General features: G+C 48.3%; 1 protein-coding gene across 4 annotated transcripts in view; it reads left to right on the top strand.

Annotated features, from left to right (window-relative positions):
* Positions 1–21488, top strand: part of Ctif (cap binding complex dependent translation initiation factor) — a 231771-nt gene that overhangs the window by 57643 nt on the left and 152640 nt on the right. For all 4 annotated transcript variants that reach the window (XM_070029184.1, XM_070029186.1, XM_070029187.1 and 1 more), the window contains exons 4-6: positions 9440–9513; positions 10481–10585; positions 13937–14012. In XM_070029184.1, coding sequence (XP_069885285.1) covers positions 9440–9513; positions 10481–10585; positions 13937–14012 — 255 coding nt within the window. The remainder of the gene's footprint in view (positions 1–9439; positions 9514–10480; positions 10586–13936; positions 14013–21488) is intronic.

Below are 21488 nucleotides of genomic sequence, written 5' to 3'. Positions count from 1 at the left end.
ACCTGACAAATCAGGTGGTGGTGACTTAGCTGTCCTGTGGCCCTGTATATCTCATACTCGATGCTTCAGAAAAGAGGAGCTCAGAAATGCCCATGGATGCAAAGAATTTCCAGTAAAAAGTCTGCTCTCTCCAGACAGAGGGGCAGGAAAAGGAAACCCCAGCAACACAGAAAACTGTCAGACAGTAACTGCTCTGCCCCAGCCAAACACCTCAGAAAAGGTTATGGCCTTACCCCTCAGCCCAGGCAAGACCAAGCGGAAGCCTGGCTCCTATTCCCCCTAGTCTAGAATGGGGCACCCCAATCCCACTCCCCAAAAGTACTGTTGAAGAGCCTAAGTAGGAAGCTGTGACTCTCAGCACTGCCAGCTGGTAACCAGATGCGGTAGTCCTCGCCTGTGATCCCAGCACTCAAAAGACCAAAGCCACAAGATCATGACTGAGGTTGGGTTGGGCTATATAATGAGACGCTGAATCAACGACAACAAGAAGACAAAAAAGGCTCCCTGGTCTGCAGTATTGAGGTAGCCCTCCCCTCCTTGCTGGGGTGATATCAAGAGAATGGCACCATTGCCTAGTGGTAAGGGGGCCAGAAGACCACTGCAGGGTTCCATGGGCTCTGAAACTCATGTCCTCCTGGCACTCATGTGAACACTCCTATGGTATCAGAGGGGGGCCCTGGGACATGAGTTTCTCCCCATAATTGGCAGAGAGAAGCTGAGCCCTCTCCCTCTTACCCCTGCCAGAGAAGTATCACAAATGCCAGTTAAAATAGAAGTTTAGCTCAGTCGTAGAGCACTTGTTTAGAAAACAAAACACAAGGCCTAGGTTCCATCTCTAGAACTCTAGAATAAACAAACACAAACAAATAAGCCAGAGATTTAAATTAAATTCTCATATTACAAAAATGATCTGGGTGAGTAAGTGTGCATGTGTGCGTGTCCTGGTACTGGGGCTTAAACTCAGGGCTTGGGCTCAGTTTCTTAGTTTTTTTAGTCAAGGCTGGTTCTCTACCAGTTGAGCCACAGCTAAAGTGTTTGTGTTTTTGGTGATTAATTAGAGAAGAATCTCATGTACTTCCATACCTCTGATCTTAGGTAGGATTACAGATGTGAGCCACTAGATCCCAGCAAAAGAAAATGTCCTGTTGTAATCAAACATTTGTCATTGCCAAGAGCCAGAAGACTTCAAAACGAATTTAAAAAAGAGCATCAGTAGATATCAGCATTGAGATGTTAAGTTGAACTTTATCAAAATTAAACTTTTGCCTGGGAAGGACCATCATAGGAGGATGAAGATATAAGTTACAGAAAAGAAGAAAGTATTTGCAAAACACATATTTATACACAGTAGAGAAAGGACTAGCATCTAGAATACACACACACACACACACACACACACACACACACGTATATATAAAGAACCCTCAAAACTCAGTATCTAGTTGGGAAATGGGCAAGATGTACCAAGTGACATTTTTCATGGAAGAGGATGTACAGATGGAAAATATGGCACCAGAAGACTGTCCCCAACACTAGCCATTAGGGAAATGCAAATTAAAACCACACTCGGTTTTTGTATACTCCTATCAGGATGGGTACATTTGAAATATATACCATGTAATAACAATGCTGAATGCTGATGATGATTTAGAGAGAACTGTACCCCTTGCACAGTGCTAGTGGCTGGTGGGGTGTAAAGTGATATAGCCATTCTGTAAAGCAGGTTGATTTTGAAAAACAAAATCTGCAAGTACCATATGATCCAGCAGTTGCACTGCTGGGTATTTATCCCAGAGAAATGAAAACTTATGTTCACACAAAAACTTACACTTGCATGTTTATGGCAGGTTTGTTTGCACTAGTTTAAAAGAAAAAAAAAAAACAGAAGCAACCTGGATGTGGCAAGTGTTTAGGCACTCACCTGTGGAATCTAAGTGACCTATAGCTACATGAATGGATCTCCAGGAGATTGTGCTGGGCAGGGGTGGGGGTGGGAGTGGGGCGACAATCCTACAATTACCAGAATCAAAAATAACTCCTACAGAATGGGAGAAAATATTTGCCAATTATTCATTAGATAAAGGGTTAATACCCAGAATATACAATAAGCTCCAAAAATTAGCATTGAAAGAACAAATAGTCCACTTAATAAATGGGCAAATGAACAATTTTCAGAAGAAGGAATACAAATGGCTAATAAATATATGAAGAAATGTTCAGCAACCTTAGCCTTAAAAGAAATGCAAATCCAAACATGGAGATTCTACCTCACCCCATTTGGAATGGCCACTACCAAGAATACACACAAAGACAAATGCTGGTGAGGATGTAGAAGAACAAGGACCCTTATGTACTGTTGTTGGGAATGTAAGTTAATGAAGCCACTGTGGGAATCTTTGTGTGGAGATTCTAAAGCTAGCACCACCATATGATCCTTCCATATCACTCCTAGGCATGCATGAAAAGTAATGCAAGTCAACAGACAGCTGAGATACCTGCACACTCATGTCTGTAGCAGTGCTATTCACAATAGCCAAAATATAGAATCAGCCTAGGTACCCATCAATCAATGAATGGATAAAGAAAATGTGGTATAAATATACAATGGAGTATTATTCAACCATAAAGAGAAGTAAAATTATGCTATTCTTAGGAAGATGGATAGAGGTAGAAAGCATGCTGTACAGTGAGATAACTTGGAGGGAGAAAGACTAACATTCCATTTTCTCTTTCATATGCAGAATCTAATGAGCTGGGGCTCACACCTGCAATCTTAGCTACTCAGGAGGCTGATATCTGAGGAGGGTGGTTTGAAGACAGCCTGAGCAGAGACTCTTATCTCTAATTAACTAGCAAAACACTAGAAGTAGAACACTACAAGTGGTAAAATGCTAGCCTGGAGCACAAAAACTCTGGAATAGTGTCCAGGCCCTAAGGTCAATCTTAGTACAAAATGAGAGAAAAGAATGATAAAAATATAAACCAGGTTCTGTTCGGGGGTGGGTGCCAGTGGGAAGGGAGGTAAAAGGCAGAGGGTGTGTGGAGGGTAGACATGGTTAAAATTCTTTCTATGCATATATAGAACAGTGAAAACTACTAAAATTGTCTTAGGAAGTGAAGGGGGATGAGAGGAAGTACATCGGGTAAATTTGATCAGGATACATGGTATACATATATGGAGATGCTGTAATGAAACTCCTTTATACAGTTCATATATGCAAATGAAAATGGGGGGAAAGGGCAAGGAGTGGAGCTCTGTGCTGATGGAAATCTCTATATTGTCAGTGTCAATAGCTTGGATGGGACAATAAATTATACCTTTACAAGTTTCCTCCTGGAAAGAAACTAGTGAAAAGGTCCAGGAGATTTCTCTATATTTCTTACAAATACATGTGAATCTAAACATATCTAAAGTTTTGAAAAGTAGAACTTTCTGTTGCACCAAAAGAGGAAACCAGTTGAGTGCTGGTGGTTCACACCTGTAATCAGGCTACTCAGGAGGCTGAGATCTGAGGATCACAGTTCGAAGTCAACCTGGGCAGGAAAGTCTGTGAGACTCTTATCTCCACTAAACTACACATACACATACACACAGCCAGAAGTAGAGCTGTGGCTCAAGTGGTAGAATACTAGCCTTGAGCACAAAGGCTTGGGGACAGTGCACAGGCCTGGAATTCAAGCCCTAGGAAGAGAGAGAAGAAAAAAAATAAAAGGAAACCCTGAAGGGTAGAAATGCCTGGAGCTGAGGGTATGTGCCACATTGCTCTCTGCCCCACTCACCGCCTCATGGTGCTGTGTCACCTCTGAGGGACTCTGAGTCAGCCCCGGAGCTGAAGGATGAACTTGCAGCCCCTTTCCTGCCCTGACCCTCTGTGGTTCTGAGCCTGGCACTATTTGGTAGGTTCTCTACATCTCTGGGGATGAAGGAGTTCAAAAGAGCCTCCTGTTCAAAGAAAAAAAGCCCCAGAAGATGAGATAGTGCTGAAATGCAGACTCAATTTACCCATCTATAGGAAGCCTTGCTTGAGAGAGGGAGGGGAGAACTCCTGTGGACAACTGAGTCAGCCTCATGAGGTCAGCAGAGGCAGGACAGGTAGCCAGCCAGGAATGGCCTGTGGTGAGACCCAGTCCAGGACAGTGCAAACAAGACCTAAATTGTGCTCTCAGTTAAGAAAGAGAATGGGCAGGATGTGTGACTTAGGGAGGAGGAGCTTAATGATAGCCTTCCGCCATTGTCTGCCAATTCCCTGGGACCCTTTTTATTTATTTATTTATTTTTGGTCATGGACTTTGAACTCTGGGCCTGGGCACTGTCCCTCAGCTCTTCAGCTTAAGGTGAGCACTCTACTTGAGCCACAGCACCATTTCCAGTTTTCTGGTAGTTTATTGGAGATAAGAGTCTCATGGACTTTCCTGTCCAGGCTGGCTTTGAACCATGATCCTCAGATCTAAGCCTCCTGAGTAGCTAGGATTACAGTCGTGAGCCACACCTGGTGACCCATTTAAAAAAAAAATTAACAACAATTAATTGTATGAAAAGGTTTTACTTTATCATGTTCATATGTGCATATAGTGTACCTTGATCTGACTCACCCCTCATCCCATACCCCACTCTCAAAAGCTCCAGTATTCCATTTTCACAGATGTACATAAAGTATTTGGACCATATTTACCCTCCTTCATGTGCTCTTTTCACTCTCCCCCTTTCACTAGTGTCCACACTCCAGGTAAGGCAATGTTATACCTCCTTAATATTCACTTTTGTTGATGTTATATTAAGCGTTCAAGGGTCTTCACCATGTGTTTCACACATGCATAGACCATACTCTAACCAGGTTGGCACACTTTTAGCATCTTTCAATTTTCTCCAACTCTGTCTACCTTCATTATTCATCTGCTTTCAATTTTGAGTCACATAGTGGGAAAAGATGGGAAGACTGAGAGAAGTGCTACAATGAGAGGAGTTCAGCTCTGGTGCTTGCCAGTCCCTGGGCTGCTACTCTGCCTCAAAAGCCCATCTAATGGAGATGATTTAAATGTGGGATGCCCGTGTATCTCTTTCTTACCAACACATGGGTTGCTGTCCTTGGTGCTGAATACATTCAGGCATGTGTGTGTGTGTGTGTGTGTGTGTGTGTGTGTGTGTGTGTGTGCGTATGTGTATGCATGTATGTGTCCTGCCTGCATGTGTGCATTGCTTAGATAGTATTGTTTCTCCTTGGGACTTGCTCTTCCCTCCACCTCCCTCTATGATTGTCCCCTTTCTCTCTGATGTCCTCTTCCTCCTCCTCTCCCTCAGTTTGGGTCTGGGAGGTTTCAGATCTGGCTCACAAGAAACCTCTGTCTTACCCCAGCCCATGACTTTGGGGTCATTTTGGTTCCTGAATATTTTGTGACATATAAAAATCCTCATGGTAAGCCAGGAACTGGTGGCTCATGCCTGTAATCCTAGTTAATTGGAAGGCTGAGATCTGGAGAATTGGTTTGAGGTCAGCTTGGGCATCAAAGTCTTGGCATGGTGGTAAACCATCTTTCATTCTGTTACAAAGGAGGCTGAAGTCTGGAAGATTGTGGTTCCAGGCTAGCCAAGGACGTGCAAGACTATTTCAATAGATGAAGCCAGACATAGTGACGTGCGCCTATCATCCTCGCTACAGTGGAAAGCAGAAAAATTGGAGAATTGCAGTCCAGGTTGCACATGAGCAGCAAGCAAGACCCTATTTCAAAAAATAACCAGTGCAAAGCCAGGCTGGGCATCCGTGGCTCACACCTGTAATCCTAGCTACTCAGGAGGCTGAGATCTGAGGATCGTGGTTCAAAGCCAGTTGGGGCAAGGAAAGTCCATGAGACTCTTGTCTCCAGTTAAACACCAGAAAGTCAGAAGTGGCACTGTGGCTCAAGAGGTAAAGCGCTCATCTTGAGCTGAAGGGCTCAGGGACAGCACCCAGGCCCAGAGTTCAAGCTCCAAGACTGATCAAAAAAAAAAAAAGAAAGACTACACCCTCCAGATCCTTTCTCTGTAGGCAGTGGGGGCCCCGCATGGGCTGTGCCTTCCCGAACAGGAGCAGGGTTAAGTTTAGAGATTCTGTGCATCCACCATGGATGGATGGTGGTGCTCTGGCTTCCTGGAAGCCTCAGCAATGGGCTCCTGGGGGTGGGAGGTGGGGGAGGGGAAGAGGGAATCCTGTAGTTTAGCAGCTAAGTTCACAGGCTCTGAGCCATGCTGGGCTCCAACCTCAAGAGCATAGGTGAGTTCTCTGTGCCTTGGTTTTTCTCCCCAGGAAAGGGAGGGTGATAATGATAACCTTTGCCTGCTGGGGTTATAATAAATGTCTAGTGTTTGGGTGGCGTGACCCTAGGCTGAGAGCTGTGTTGGAATCTGCCCCGATGAGGTCTCTGTTCATGGCACTGTGAGAAGCCTGTCTTCTCTCAGGCTGGAGAGAGCAGCCAGGCCCTTGGGATGCAGCTTTGAGCTCTCTGGCAGCCTCTTTCCCTGTTCTTTTCCACATGGTTTAAAGTGCTTATTACCGCTCTGTGATCTCTTTGGGAGCAGCATGGCTCACCCTGGCATGGGGCCCCCTAATTGCCAGTAAAAGGGGTTGTTGTGAAGGATTCAGTAGCGTGTAAGTGCTAAAAACAATCCACTGAAAAGGATGACTGTCTTTGATAAGGCTTCTCAGAACCTTGGTCTTTTTCAGCATGCTGGGTGACAGGGTGGCCTGATCTCAGGGCTGGAGAGGAGGCTGTGCTCAGAGAAAGGCTGTGATCAGTGGGGCCAGCCGCGGCATTGCAATGGAGAACATTCTTAAGAGCCAGGGAGTTTTTGCAGATGGCTCTCACTGCCTAGCTGCTTAGTCTGCTCTGATTTTTAATAAATGATCCTGACACTCAAGGCTAGGATGTAAGGTGTGTGGGAAGGGGGAAACAACAAGTGTGAATTCAGAGTTCCTACCACTGGAGGTGTGTATATTTACTACACTGTACTTTGTCGTTGTTATTTAGTGTGTACTTCTGATATAAGTAATGATGACCTCTTCCCTCCTTTTCCCTCTGCTTGCCTGGCCCCAGAACCCCTTTCATCCTCTGCTCAGGGGAGGGTGTCCTTCCTTGACTCCTTTGGGAAAGCTGCCTTTCCTTTGATCCTACTGCAGCACCCCAAATCAGGGCACAGGGCATGAATCAGGGCACAGGGCATGCTGTACATGTGTGTGTGTGTGTGTGTGTGTGTGTGTGTGTGTGTGTCATCCCACACACTTTGTGACTCCTCCCCTCATATCTGCCCAGACCCTGGGTGTGTATGGAAAAGACCAAATAAATCCCAGGTTTAGTGGCCTTTAGAAATGATGGGTCCTAGAACAGGATATGGTCCTTCAGAGAACCTCAGAAATGAAGACTAGACACTACCAGGGACAAGTGTGTGTCACATGTGTGCAGTTCTATGGATTTGAGTACTCTGAGTACAACATTGTAAAGAGCACCCAGATGAAGAAGAGAACATTACCCATGAGCCCCTGGGTTTCCCTTCCACTTACCATATGAGTTCATTACCATAGCTTACTTTGTTCTTGAACTTTATGTAAGTTGAATCATAATTGTACTCTTGTATCTGGATTCTTTGATTCACATTCTGCTTGTGAGATTTATTTATGTGGTTGCATGTGGTTTTGTTTATTTTCACTGCTCTTTAATATTCTAATACATGCTAGACATGGGGGGGTGCTTATGCTTGCAATTCTGGCTACTCAGGAGGCTTAGATCTGAGGATCATAGTTCAAAGCCAGCCTGGGCAGGAAATTCTGTGAGACTTTCATCTCCAATTAACTACCAAAATGCTGGAAGTAGAGCTGTTTCTCAAGTGTTAGTACACTGGCCTTGAGCACGAAAGCTCAGGGACAGTGCCAAGGCCCAGAGTTCAAGCCCCAGGACAGACAGACAGACAGACAGACAGACAGACACACACACACACACACACACACACACACACACACACACACACACACACACACACACACAATTCAGTCTGGGACACCAGCAGGAATCTAAACAGGAGGTCAAAACACATAGAGAGAAAAGTGCATGTCATGCATGGATTACTGTCTGTTAGCTGTTGATAGGCATGGGATGTGGGGCGGGGAGGAGATTGTAAATGTGTTCCTCTGTCCTCTGTCCTTTGTAGACATGTCTTCCTGGGTCATGAGACATATTACATGGTCAGCTAGAGTGATGTGGAGGGATTGTTTCTTAGAGGCCTGATGGACAGCAGAAGATGACAGGGGTAAAAGGTGATGGAGAGCATTAGGAATACGTCAGGGAGTTGGAGCTGGGTGCTGGTGGCTCATGACTATCATTTTAACTACTCAGGAGGCTGAGTTCTGAGAAGCATGGTTTGGAAGCCAGCCCAGGCAGGAAAGTCCATGAGATTCTTATTTCCAATTAGCGATCAGAAAGTGGATCTGTGGCTCAAGTGGTAGAGCACTAGCCTTAAGTGAAAAAGCTAAGGGACAGCACCCAGCCCTGAGTTCAAGCCTCAGTACTGGCATTAAAACAATAATAAAATAAAGTCAGAGAGTTGGATACTTGGTTGGGGAGATCATCAGCTAAGGGATGGAGACCTCCAAGTCATAGAAGCTGCATCAGTCAAAGTTCTCTGTATATGGGTTGGATCGCATAGGAACACTGGGGTATGTAGGCTGGCATGCACTGGTGTAGCCTGGTCCATGGGGCTTCTTGGGAGGTGAGGCTGAACTCCAAAAGGTTGCTCCAGTATCCTGGCTTTCCAGAGTTCCTGCCTGGGGAGCAGCCACAGCCATTAGGCAAGCAGTTGTGGCAAAGAGCTCATGCCATTTCTGTAGGCCTTGGGGAAAGCCACGGGCTGTGGGGAGCAGAGACAATGATCACTTCCAGTCCTGACTGTGAACTTCTGTAAAACCCATTGAAGCCAGGCGCCGGTGGCTCACACTTGTAATCCTAGCTACTCAGGAGCCTGAGATCTGAGGATCGCAGTTCAAAGCTAGCTCAGGCAGGAAAGTCCATGCAACTCTTATCTCCAATAAACCACCAGAAAACCGGAAGTGGCGCTGTTGCACAAGTGGTAGAGCGCTAGCCTTGAGCTGAAGAGCTGAGGGACAGCACTCGGGCCCAGAGTTCAAGGCCCATGACCAACAAAAAAAAATAAAAATAAAAAACCATTGAAGTGAGGGGGAGTGTCCAAAGGGAAGCCAGGGTTCCCAAGCTCTTCATGGGAGCACCAGCTGGGACACTCACTCAGGTGGCTCATTTCAGCTTCTAAGCTGAATGATGACCAGGGTTTTGTTGTTGTTGTTGTTGTTGTTGTTGTTGAGGGAGACAAGAGGCTTGGGCCAAGGGGTGGTCTCTATCCACTTGTTTTCAGTGTCCTGGCCCAGCAAACAATGTCAGCCTGTCTCCCTATCTCTTCCAGAATGGCAGCAAAGACGGCTCCCTGGACATGCTGGGCACAGACATCTGGGCTGCCAACACCTTTGATTCCTTCAGGTAAATTTCTTGTTCTGTCTCGTGGTGCACAGCTGGGGCTGTGTCAATGTGGTAATTCACCGGCCAGAGGTGGGTGCAGGGGAAGCATGAGGAGGGAGGGGGATGGGATGAGGGACCCAGAGCAAGAAAAACGAGAGTGAGCGCTCCAAAGGGAAAAGAGAAAGGCAAGAGGAAGCCAAGAGAAAATACCGTGGAAGGAAGACAGAAACAGCGGAAAGGGAGAGGGAGAGCCAGGGAGGGACTGAGGTGGTCAAAGGCACACGTGCTCGTGATGGACATCTCTGAGAAGTGTAGGAAGGGAAGATTGGGCAGTTCTGACTCCAGGAGGTGCCTACTGGGACTCAGGAGCATCCAGGACTCCGTCAGGACAAGGGACAGTGCCACTGGCAGGCACTAAGGGCCTCCCCCACCCAGCATCCACCACTCCTGCGGGGAGAGTGGCTTTGGTAAATGGATGGTGGCACTCTTTAGCTCATTGCTGCCTCTGGCCCCAGAGCTGCCCAGTCCTGGGCACATTTCAGGCACACCAAGACTTGGGGGCACAACCACCAGCATAGAACACTTCCTGGGACAGGGATCAGGGAAGCGGACCCCTAGTTCCACTCACCGGCCTCATGTACTTCTCAGGTACAGAGTCACCATATTTTCCCAGTTGGTACATACTCTGGTGACAGAATTTTGCTGCTCATTCCCTCTCCAGCCTTCCTCGAATGGAGACATGGAACAAATCGAGGGGTGCAGGGGCCCTCTGTAAAGCTGGAATCGGGCTCTGTTTGGCAAGCAGTAGGGCTGAGGAAAAGTAAATATTTGATGCATCGGGCTCTGTTCTGAGTGGAGGTATTAAGGGAGCCCCTGTCCTGGGTGACCAATTCCCTTCATTAGGCCATAGGTCAGCCTCCTCCCCGCTCTCATCAGTAATGGCTCCTGGTTTCCTGCTTCTTATTTGCCACCTTCCCTCGCCCTCTAGTGGTGCCACCTGGGACCTGCAGCCTGAAAAGCTGGACTTCACCCAGTTCCACCGGAAGGTCCGGCACACACCCAAGCAGCCCCCGCCGCACATCGACAGAGAAGGGTAAGGGCCGCCAAAGGATGCTCACGCAGGGAGGGTGGGGGCTGGAAGTGGCCACACCAGAATAGGAACCTTTGTTCTGCTGTATGGGGAGGGAAAAGGGGAGGAGACACAGATGCTCAATGTCCAGGACGTTCTCCTTGTCCCGGAACTGCAGACTCACTGTCTTCTCCATCCATCCCAGCCCCCCTCCCAGCCCACAATGCCTGCTCCGACCACCACAGAAGCCCCGCTTATCACAAAGTCAGTAAGGAGGCCTTGAACTTGAATGTGTGTCCAAAATACCTCGAGGGTTTGTGAAGGAAGACACAGCAAGGCCCAGAGTCTCTGATTCAGTAGGTCTAGGGAGCTGAGAATTTGCATGCTGATATGTTCCTGGGGTGCCAATGCTTCTGGGAACCAGAGGTGTGGTGGTAGGCCTCGAAGCCGCTCATCTCACCCTCTACTGTGTTGCATTCCTCTTCATAGTTGGATGGGTATGGTGGTCCATACCTGTAATCCCAATTCTAGTACCTGGAGGTACTAGAATGATGGATGTAGAAGCACTGCAAAATTAACATAAGACTCACCAGAAAAACAATCTAAATGCAAAAGGCGCTGGTAGCTCACGCCTGTAATCCTAGCTACTCAGGAGGCTGAGATCTGAGAATCGCAGCATGAAACCAGCCTGGGCAGGAAAGTCTGTGAAACTCTTATCTCCAATTGACCACCAGAAAACTGGAAGTGGTGATGTGGCTCAAGGTAGAAGAGTACTAGCCTTGAGCAGAAGGAGCTCAAGGACAGTGCCCAGGCCCCAAGTTCAAGCCCCACAATCAACCAATATAAATAGATAAAAGTCAAAGGACTAGAGCATGGCTCAAATAAGCCATCCTTACCCACCAAACCACAAGCCTACACTCTTCAGTCAGGCTTCCCTACCCAGCAGGTGCTGGCCAGGCTTGCTGAGAAAGGCCTGGGATCTCCCCTGGATATCTAGCTCTGAAAAAAATCCTATCCCTCCAGCCCCGCCCCGCCCCCCTCTGCTGATGTTCTCTGTCCATCTTGTGGTTAGGCCAGGAACTCTGTCCCCTTCAGAATCTCGCTGTGTGGGGGATGGACTCCACGTGTCCAGCCAGCCACTGCAGCCTCCCTTGGAAGCAGGGTACCACTTGATTGCCAAAGCTTTCCGCAGCTTGTGTTTCCATGGAAGGACAGAAATCAGAGCAGGCTGTTGCCTTGGAAACCCTGCTGGCTTCAGTGACTCAGCTGGTCTGCAGCACCTTCTGCCCTCACACCTGCAGCCCTGCAGGGAATTCTGCTTGGACCAGAGTGGGCCAAGGGGGCAGCATCCAGGCCCCCACACAGACCCTTATACCTGCCCAACCCTGGGGCTACTGAGGGACCGAAAGGCCATGCCTGCCATGTGCTTGCCTGGAGGCCTGGAGAGTTCCCAGGTGTGTTTTACCCACATTCAACCTTGGGGAAGGGTGTCAGCCATTCCAGTCAGAGCAAGTCCCCAGTGCCCTCTCTGCCATGGCAGGTGCAGAAGCCAGGCAGCTAGAAGCAGCTGGTACCAGGTAGATTTAACCGTTCAAAGAGGACTGGGTGTTCCAGCTTTCCCACTCTCTTCTTCTGTAGCCCAGCATGTCGGGATTGGAGGGAAGAAGGCTGGCTTTTCTTCTTTCCCTCAGATCGGTTATAGTTTCCTTATGCACCTGCCCATCCCAGCTCCACCTGTCCAAACCCTCACCTCTCCGGCCTCTCTTGCCTTTGGCTATTCTTTGTGGTCCAGTTTGCCATGCCTGTAAACTCACCTGCTCTTTAGCGGTGGCTTTGCTATGCCATGCACTCCTCTAGCGAACTCTCTCATCTTACTTCCCTCCTCCCCTCTGCTCAAATTAGTGCTGCAAGCTGCTCTGGGTTCCAGCAGTGCTTTACCTGTCCTTGAGGAAGTGCTGGCCACTGTACAGTGGGACAGGAGTCTCCAACCAGTACCAGATATTGTTTAACCTGGGTCCCATCTCCAAGCCCAGATCCTGGCACAGAAGCATCTAGTGAACAAAGAAGAGATCTAATTAGGCCTGAAGTCATATCCCCCTTCTCTTCCACCCAAGCAAGTCCTTGGTGATGTTGCCCGCCAGATTCTCTTTTGTAACATTTGTCTTGTACTGCCCCCTAGTGGTACTCAGGTTCACGCCCTAATAGTGAGTTTCAAATTTGCCTTAAGGAGTGCGCTGTGTTATCTGAAGGCAGGAACTACACCTGGTTTATTTTGATTGACAGGGCCAACAACAGAAGTGATGTTTGATAAAATTTTAACAAATGAATGAATGAATGACTCTGAAATTTGAGAGTTGCATTAACAACTCTGCCTGTGGAAAATGCAGCCAAGCCTCAACATACCTCATTCAATACTATCCATAAACTATCACCAATAGAACTCCTAACCATTCATGCACCAGCCATGCAAAACTCTTCTAAGTTCTTATTTCAGAATAGTTCATACAACCCACAAGTCAGCGTTACGATCTTCAATTAATGGAATTTACATGAGGCCGGATGTCCATGCTATATCTGTACTCTATCTTTCATTGGTCTCCTTGCTGCTACGCTGCCTGGTACCAGTGACGGCTGTAGTAGCAGAAGTCAGCACCACAGCAGTGGTACATTCACCCCATTGTTTATTTTATTTTATGATAATTTTAAGACTCCAGCTACTTGATCATATAAGGCACAATTGTTTTCTCCATTTTGTAGGATGAGAAACCTGCACTATTGGAAGGTTAGGTCGCTTGCACAGGGTCAAGGGCACCCAGTTAGGAAAGAATGAAGCTGGATGCAAACCCGTGCAGTCTGGCACCATTAATCTGCACTGTTAATCGGCAAAACATCTAGGCTTGTGATGGGTAGCCCTGTCCTGAGGGCATCCAGTTCACACATTGCCTGGCTCTAGCTCAAAGTCAAGCCAGGGAGAAAAGGTGCCCCAGGGAGCCTTCTTCCAGCCCCTGCCAGACTGTGTAACCTTGAGAAAGTTGTTCAGCCTCATGCAGTTATCCTTTGGTGCAATGGGGTTTTAGCAGGCATTGTGACAGAATTTGGGATATGCATCTGCCAGGGGTATACATTTTTGCCTAGCAGGGTCAGGGGGCAGTCTGGGAAACATCTCACCATCCTGAAGGCTTAGCACTGCATTTAGGAATGAAGGACCCTTATCTCCAGAGGCCTTTCCTCAGGGTGGGACAGCTGGTTGTGCAGGCCTTGAGCAAGGACAGGGCAAGGTCTCTCCTGACTCTCTCTCCTTTCTTGCTACCAGGCTGGGACAGGATGCACGGATGAGCCAACTTTCCAATGCTTTTCTGTTCTTTTCTGGTCCAGGTGTGGAAAGGGGAAACTGGAAGATGGGGATGGCATCAACCTGAACGACATCGAGAAGGTCCTCCCCACCTGGCAGGTAGGTGCGGGGACTGATTTTCTCACATCGCCTCACATGCACCCAGGTCCTGCTCCTCCTCTGCTCCCCTGCTCAGCATGGGGTGGGCTGCTGTGCAGGGGCAGGTGAGCCAGGTGGGCCACCCTGGCTGCAGGCCTGGTGTCCCCTGGATGAAATGGGTCAGGTGCGAGGCACTCTGCCAAGTTGGACGTTTTCACCTTGGCCCAAAGCTATACAGAAGTACGTGCCCTGCCTGCTGGGTGCTCAAGGTGGCCCTGCAGAGCTGCTGGGGCTTTTGAAAAATGGAGTTGTCCTGCCAGTGGCCAGGTGTCTTCAGTGCTTGCTGATTCTGTCATTGATCGGGCCTCTGTCCCAGAATGGGGCAGGCTATGGGACAAAGAGGCCTCACTCCGCAGAGCTGCCCTAAAGCCAGATCTCTAGAGACCAACAGTGCTGGGCCTGGGTGCCTCCCAGGGATGGGGTGGCCCAGTGCAGGCTGTCAGAGCCGTGACACTCAGAAGGGAATGAGCTCACCACTGTGGTGACCCGCCACCTCCTTCCACCCTGGCACCTGCCCTTCTCTCTTGAATGGCCCCTGTCCTTTTACCTGTGGCCATTTGACTCTTCCCATTTCCTCTCTGTTCACACCCTGGGCCTATCACTGAAACAGACAATCAGTGTACAGTTAAGGGCCTGTAATTCAATCAGGATATGCTTTGGTGTGGTTTTTCCTGATTCCTTTTCCTCTCGGGGTTGGTTGAGTTCCTTAGATCCGGAGGCTTATACTTTTATCCAATTTGGAACATCTTCAGCCTTTATTCCTCTTTTTCTCCCCACTGCCACCCTGGGTTCCAGCTGTGTGGTGCTGTCTTCCCCACGGCTTTTCAGCACTCTGTTTTGTTTTTGTTTTGTGGTAGTGGGTTTTGCACTGAGCCAGTTGAACCATGCCTCTAACACTTCTTCTTGGGGCGGGGGGGGGGGGGGGGGGGGAGAGGGGGCGGGGCGGGGGTGGACAATGCCTTGAACTCAGGACCTGAGCACTGACCCTTAGCTTTTTTTGTTTAAACTTTAACCACAGCTCCACTTCTGGCATTTTGGTGGTTATTTGGAGATAAGCCTCTCACAGCCTTTCTTTCCTGGGCTAGCTTTGAATTACAGTCCTTAGATTTTAGCCTCCTAAAATAGCTAGGATTACAGGTGTGAGCACCCGTGCTCAGCTCTCTTGTTTTGTTTTTAATAGCAGTCTTCCAGCCCCCCCGCCCCCATCCATTCCCTTTCATTTTGGATAATTCCTATTTCTGTGTCTTCAAGTTCACTCATTTTTTTTCTCTCTGTGTCTAGCCTATTGTTAATGCCATCCAGTATATATTTTATTTCAGATACTGTGTTTTTCATCTCTAGAAGTTCAAGTGGATCTTTTTTCTTGTGTCTCCCATTTCTTGTGCTTGGTTCTATCTTTGAGCAGTTAGGGCTCTTTTCTGACAGTTATTTCAGTGTGCTTCCCTATTCTTTTTTTTTTTTTTTTTTTTTGTCAGTTGTTGGGCCTGAACTCTGGGCATGGGCGCTGACCTTCAGCTCAAGGCTAGCGCTCTACCACTTGAACCATAATTCCACTTCTGGCTTTTTCTGCTTATGTGGTGCTGAGGAATCGAACCCAGGGCCTCATGCATGCAAGGCAAGCGCTCTACCACTGAGCCACCTTCCCAGTGCCTGCTTCTCTATTCTTTGCATCATCCGAGTCAGTTTTTGCTTCTTCTACTCATCGCACATCCAGGTCATTAGTTTCTCTTAGGTATAAATATCTGTTAATTTTATATTAGATGCCAAATATTAGAAGCTTTGCATTGCTGGGTGCTGAAGTTTTGTGGGGTTTCTTCGGGGGGGGGCAGTGTTTTATTTGCTGAACCTGAAAGAAATAGAGAACTTATTGAGTCAAGTGAATGGGGCCGCCCCGTGGCCACTGATGCTGGCCAGGCAGGCAAGTGTCCTGCTTTTGAGAAGCACACACTGGAATAGTTGTCCTCAGGTGACTTAGAAAAAGAGCAGATGCTGGTGTGTAGATGCACTGTTCCCAAGAAGGAATTATGGATGTCTTAATAGACAGGGAATCGGGATGAGTTCTTTACACTATTCTTAAAAGTTTTCTGAACATTGGAATGGGCCTTGTCCAAGCCCTGTACAAGCAATGGGCCTTGGCCACAGTGTCTAAATGAAAGGCCTCAGTGTTAACTCAGGCTAAGCCAGTCGTGGTGGCCAGGCAAAATGGCTTCTTCCTGTAACTCCAGCTAGATGAGAGGTGGAGATCAGGAGAATGGCTGTTTGACGCCAAATGGAAAGAAAATAAGCTGAGAGCAGACAACTCAACAGATGAACAGATGAACTGGTGATGCGCAACTATACTCCCAATTATGTGAGAGGGTCAGGGGCTAAGGCTGGCACTGAGAAAAAAAATACAAGACATTATCCAAAAAATGGCCGGGGTTATGGCTGAAATGGTAGAGTCCTGGCTTAGTGAGTATAAAGCCTACAGCACTTATTACTGCGAGAAGTCCACTGGAGAGAGCTGATCTGGGGAGCAGCCAGCTGGATTGCTCTCCTGGGTGGATGTGGAGGGGGCCCTTGAGCTGCTGTCCCCTGACTCCTCCAGGATCAGGCAGAAGGAAAAGGAGAGCACACAGTGGTTAGACATCATGTCCTTGATCCATTTTGTGGGCCTCCTGAGACACGGCCCACCGCTTCACTCTGCCTCAGTGTCCTGACTGTAACACGAGGATGGTGACCTTTCTACTCCCCCGGCTGAGCTCAGGAGTTCCAGTAAGGCCTTGTGAACCATGTCTGCTCCTGCTGGCCGTGTGAGTCTCTGTGTGATGAACATTTCTGCCATAGAGGAGCTTGGATGACAAACTTGGGTCACGGGCTGTGTATATGCAGCTGCCACAGTGTAGCTGCCCAAACCAGGTGTGACCGTTACTGCCTGATGCCCAGGCACGGTGGCGCGCTCAGACCGGCATCCGGGGAGTCCACTTCTAGACATCTTCTGTAGCTGTGCATGCCCTCCAGGCCTCAGTTTACTCAACAGCTAAATCAATGGTGAGCAAGTACTATTGGGAGAGAGTGGGCTCAGCCCTTCTTCCTACAACACCATAGTCTCCATTTGTGTGCACACCACAGATGTGTCGCTGTGTGCATGTGCACGCATGTTTCCCGTGAGCATGACTCCAAGAGCAAGTGTCACCAATAACCCAAAGATCCCCACTGTGGCAGGTATCCATATACATCAATCACACCCCTATCTATGAACCCCAGCTGCCAGGAGTGGCTCCCCACCCACACAAGGGGTTTAGTAAGAGCTGGTGTTGGTGATGTAATTAAGTCCTGTGTCAGTCTCCCCGCGGTGGTGTCCAGAAGAGGGGAGAGCAGTAACACTGGGATGAATTTAAGCCAGCAGAGTGCATGGCACCCACAGTCCCTTGCCACTACATCTGAGTCTGGCATTGCTCCCCAAGACCTCTGATCAGGGATGGGCAGCAGGAAGTGATGAAGACTTAGTATCCAGTCATAATTTTCTGTGTTGGGAAGGTACAGGGCAGGGCAGGGACTGAGATCCACACAATTGGGCTTAGACTGCAGTCCTGGGCACACTCACATGCCGTCAGGGCGCCGGTGGCCCTCCTGTGTGTTTTGCGTGTGAGTGGAGAAGGTGGCTGTGACCATGGCCAGTCCAGGCACATCATTTGTGATTCTGCTTTCAGTGTGTTCCCAGGGCTGGGATGGCTGGTACTGGGGTCCTATCAGGAAGCTGCATGGCAGCTGACTCCCACTAGAGGGCACCAACACACCGTTCTTCAGGCTCTGTAGTCTGGCCTTTGCTGTGCGAAGTCCCGGGTCCCTGACAGCCAAAGGTGCTTGCAAATCACACCTCCTAGTTGGTTCCCAGTGTGGAGGCCCTTCCGCCCCACAAAAGAGAGGATGAGGAGGTAAATAAGGAAGCTATACAAAAGGGTCAGAGGTCCCCCTGCTACAAAGGCCTGACCATCCTCAGAGAGCCGTTTCCCTTCAGGGATCCCAGGAGCCCCTGACCATCCCCAAGAGAGCCCTGTGCCGAGGAGGAGCTACCTTCCATGGTGTCATATTCCCCACAGCACATGGCTTTGTCTGAGCCTGCAGGAAGATGGCGCTGGTGCACAGCTGGGGAGTTAGGAAGTGTTGACTTCTGCCCTTGGAAGGACAGGAGTTGGCGGGTCATATGAGACGTCACATGTGGGCCTCTAGTCCAAGCATGTACAGGCAAGCAAATGGGATCTGAATAGGTTCTGGCCTTCCCCTTACACATCTGTCACCTCACCTCTGGTCCAGGACCACCCCCCTAGGAAGCTCCCATCCAGGGCCCTTCGTCCTAAGTTGTGGTGGCTAGGGGAGCAATTTCCCTCGGGTTTTGTGAACTCTACCCTTGCCTCATAGTTCCTCAGCCTGCTTAGCAGCACTGGATTGGGAGAATTGCCTAAGAGGCTCCCTATGCCATCTCCACGCACCATCGATTTCCTCTAGCTCTGGGAGGAGCATGGGGTCTTGGGGCCCTGCAGGAAGGCCACTCCCTCCCCTCATCCCACAGGCTGTCCTAGGTGTTTTTGTGTCTCACGCAAACTCTGGACATGATACGTTGAAGCATCCTGTGACTTGCCCAAGACTGTCTATGTGGACATATTTTGAGCATTATCCTTAGATTCTTCAACGCAAGCCAATGTACATTCTGTTGCGTTTTGTTGACAATAGGAGCTACCTAACCCACATTACCTCTCCCCTTCGCACGCGCACACACACAGTCACACACACACACAAACACACACACACACACACACACACACTTTCTATTAGCATCAGTGAGTTGTACAGGGGCATTTTATTTTGGTGTGTCCACATATGAATTTAATTACTCCCTCCATCTGACTCCCTCCTCCCCCCTTTCCCAAACTCATCTCAAAGCTTCATTGTTCCATGTTAACATAAGCACACAGAGTATTTTAACCATAGTCACTGACCGTCACCCTCTTTTTCCTCTTTGTTTTTGGTTTTACCCTTCTGTTAGGTATTTTGAAACTAATTCTGTGACTGATAACAATTATTAGTTCACTTGGGCCAGGGAAGGCCTGGTTCTATGACCTCAGAAGTGGGCCTGGTGCTCCTACTAAATAATGACCATCTCTTGTCTGATGGATGTACCCCAGGCACTCCTTGTAGATGGTTCCAGAAGGCCCAAAGATAGTAGAGTGTCTTTCTGACTTCATAAGTCAAGGCATGTGTTCACACAGGACCCACCGAAAAGGACAAGAGGCAGAGAAGGAGGGGACCGGAAAGAATGAGACTGTTCCCTTGCTTGGCCTCAGGTAAAGACTGTTGACAATTCTGCCCTCCACCTTTGCCCAGAGGAAGTTGAAGAACAAAGGAAATTTCAAGATGACAGTCAGTACTCTAAATGTAGTAGTCACCAGGATTCCTCCTGCTTCAGTGATGGAAGTAAAAATGGAAGCAGAGGCAGGAGCTGCCTGCTCTGTCCACCAGGTGGCGCTGTTGCTGCGTGGTCACAGAAGAGTGGGCCCTAGACTTCACCCCCTAGTCACTGCAATGAGGGGTAAGCTGTTGTAGCTGTAGCTAAGCAGTCCTTGGCCATCCATATGAGGAGGAGTGACTTGATGATTCCCTAGAGTTCTGCTGGCTTTTTTGCTGTGTCTTCTGGGAAATTCCTGGTTAACTCATCTCCAGCAACAAAGTTGTGGACCCTAAACCCCACCTTGAACCCCACACCACGTCTTTCCTTCAAATACTGATTCCAGTTATCTCCTTGTCCCATGGGACATGGTCTGACTTCTGCCATTGGCTCTTCCAGGATGCGTTGAGTACCATTGATGGGTGGACTGAGTTAGAATGCGGGTACCTTTCCCATGGACGGGCACTTGGCTTCTAATGCCCCCTCGCTGAGAACCTAACAATGAGTAGAACATAATAGCACTTGTGCTTACCAACATCCACCAAGAACTCTCTGAGCTCCAGAAACCACCAAGAGGGAACATCCTCATGCCATTACTGGCCTCATTTTACAGAGGCGATGTCTCTAGATAGAGCTCTCTTCTCCATAAGGCCTTTTTCCCATCCCCCTCCTCCCATTATTCCTTCCCACAGTGCCTATCACATGCATTTTTATTGATTATGTGTCTTCCACTAGAATGGAAGTTCCTTGAGGACACATCCATGAAATACTGAATGACCGCATGAGCCCTGACCCAAGGATCTCTTAGCTAGCCAGCGCGCTAGTTCAAAACCCCAATGAACTATGTATGAGCGGCATACTCAAATGTTCCGGGAAGAAGAGGTCGTTCTATTATTTTATAACTTGGAGAAAAAGGATCTATGACCTTACTCCCAACACACGGCTTGCGAATGGCGTGGTGGCCGACTCTTTTGTGAATTAAGAGGATGAGGAGGAAGAGGGGTTGCAAATGAGTGCCATTTCCTTAATAAGCCCGAGGAAGAAAATGGATGTCTTCTCTTTTTTTTCCCCCCTTCTACTCTCAAGGCAACAAAAAGAAAAAGAGAATGAAAGAGACAGCTTTGAATGAGGAAGAAATAGGTTTATTACTTTTTTTTTTAATTAGACAAGTCTTTTAATGTCCCACTCCAGCCATCAAGGAAGAGTGCTTACCTAAGAGACACCCCCCCATGCCTTCCCAGACCCCTCCCCCCAGGGCTTCCTCCATTAGGACAAAAATAGGCAGCCATACAATAAAGGAGACCAGAAGCTCTTGAGTGTAGAGCTTCCTGTCTAAGGCTGCAGGTAGCGTGTCGGCTGGGAACCAGCAACGTGCTGGGTGAGGCGACCCTATTGTTACCTCTGCTGCTTGGAGCCTTTTTTTTTTTTTTAATAGAAATGATTATGTAGAGGATTGAAGACTTTTGTTGGTGACAACCAGGAAGGTACCTCCGGAAGCAGCGACTGGCGGAGTCTGGACGGGTTCCCACACAGGTCTTCCCTTCCATCCTCCAAGAGTGGCCAAAAGATGGAACTGGAGGGGGGTGGGTCATAACCGCTTTGAGCCACAGCACCATTTCTGGTTTTCTGGTGGTTAATTGGAGATAAGAGTTTTACTTGGGCTGGCTTTGAATTGCGATCCTCAGATCTCAGCCTCCTGAGTAGCTAGGATTACAAGCGTGAGCCACCAGCACCTGGCTTGCCAATAAAGTTTTACTGGCACACAGCCGTGGCCCCTCACTTGCTCACTGGCCGTGCATTTGTGCTGCAGAGCTGAGTAGCTACGTGTTGGACCTTATTGCCTACAAAATCTAAAATACCGTTTTATAGGAAAAGAGAGGCAGACACCCATGAGAAGTAAAAACAAAACACACACAAAAACGTCTTGAGAGTTAAAATGGAAAATCCTGAAGTTCATTCACAATAGTTATTCAAGAGCCTTCAGAACATCCTGTAATTCACCCCCCATATCC

This window comes from Dipodomys merriami, unplaced genomic scaffold (genome assembly GCF_024711535.1).
Source record: "Dipodomys merriami isolate MVZ:Mamm:240054 unplaced genomic scaffold, mDipMer1.0.p SCAF_2, whole genome shotgun sequence".
Classification (NCBI taxonomy): domain Eukaryota; kingdom Metazoa; phylum Chordata; class Mammalia; order Rodentia; family Heteromyidae; genus Dipodomys; species Dipodomys merriami.
The sequence above is the reverse complement of the archived record's forward strand: the minus strand, read 5'-3'. Positions and strand labels throughout refer to the sequence as shown.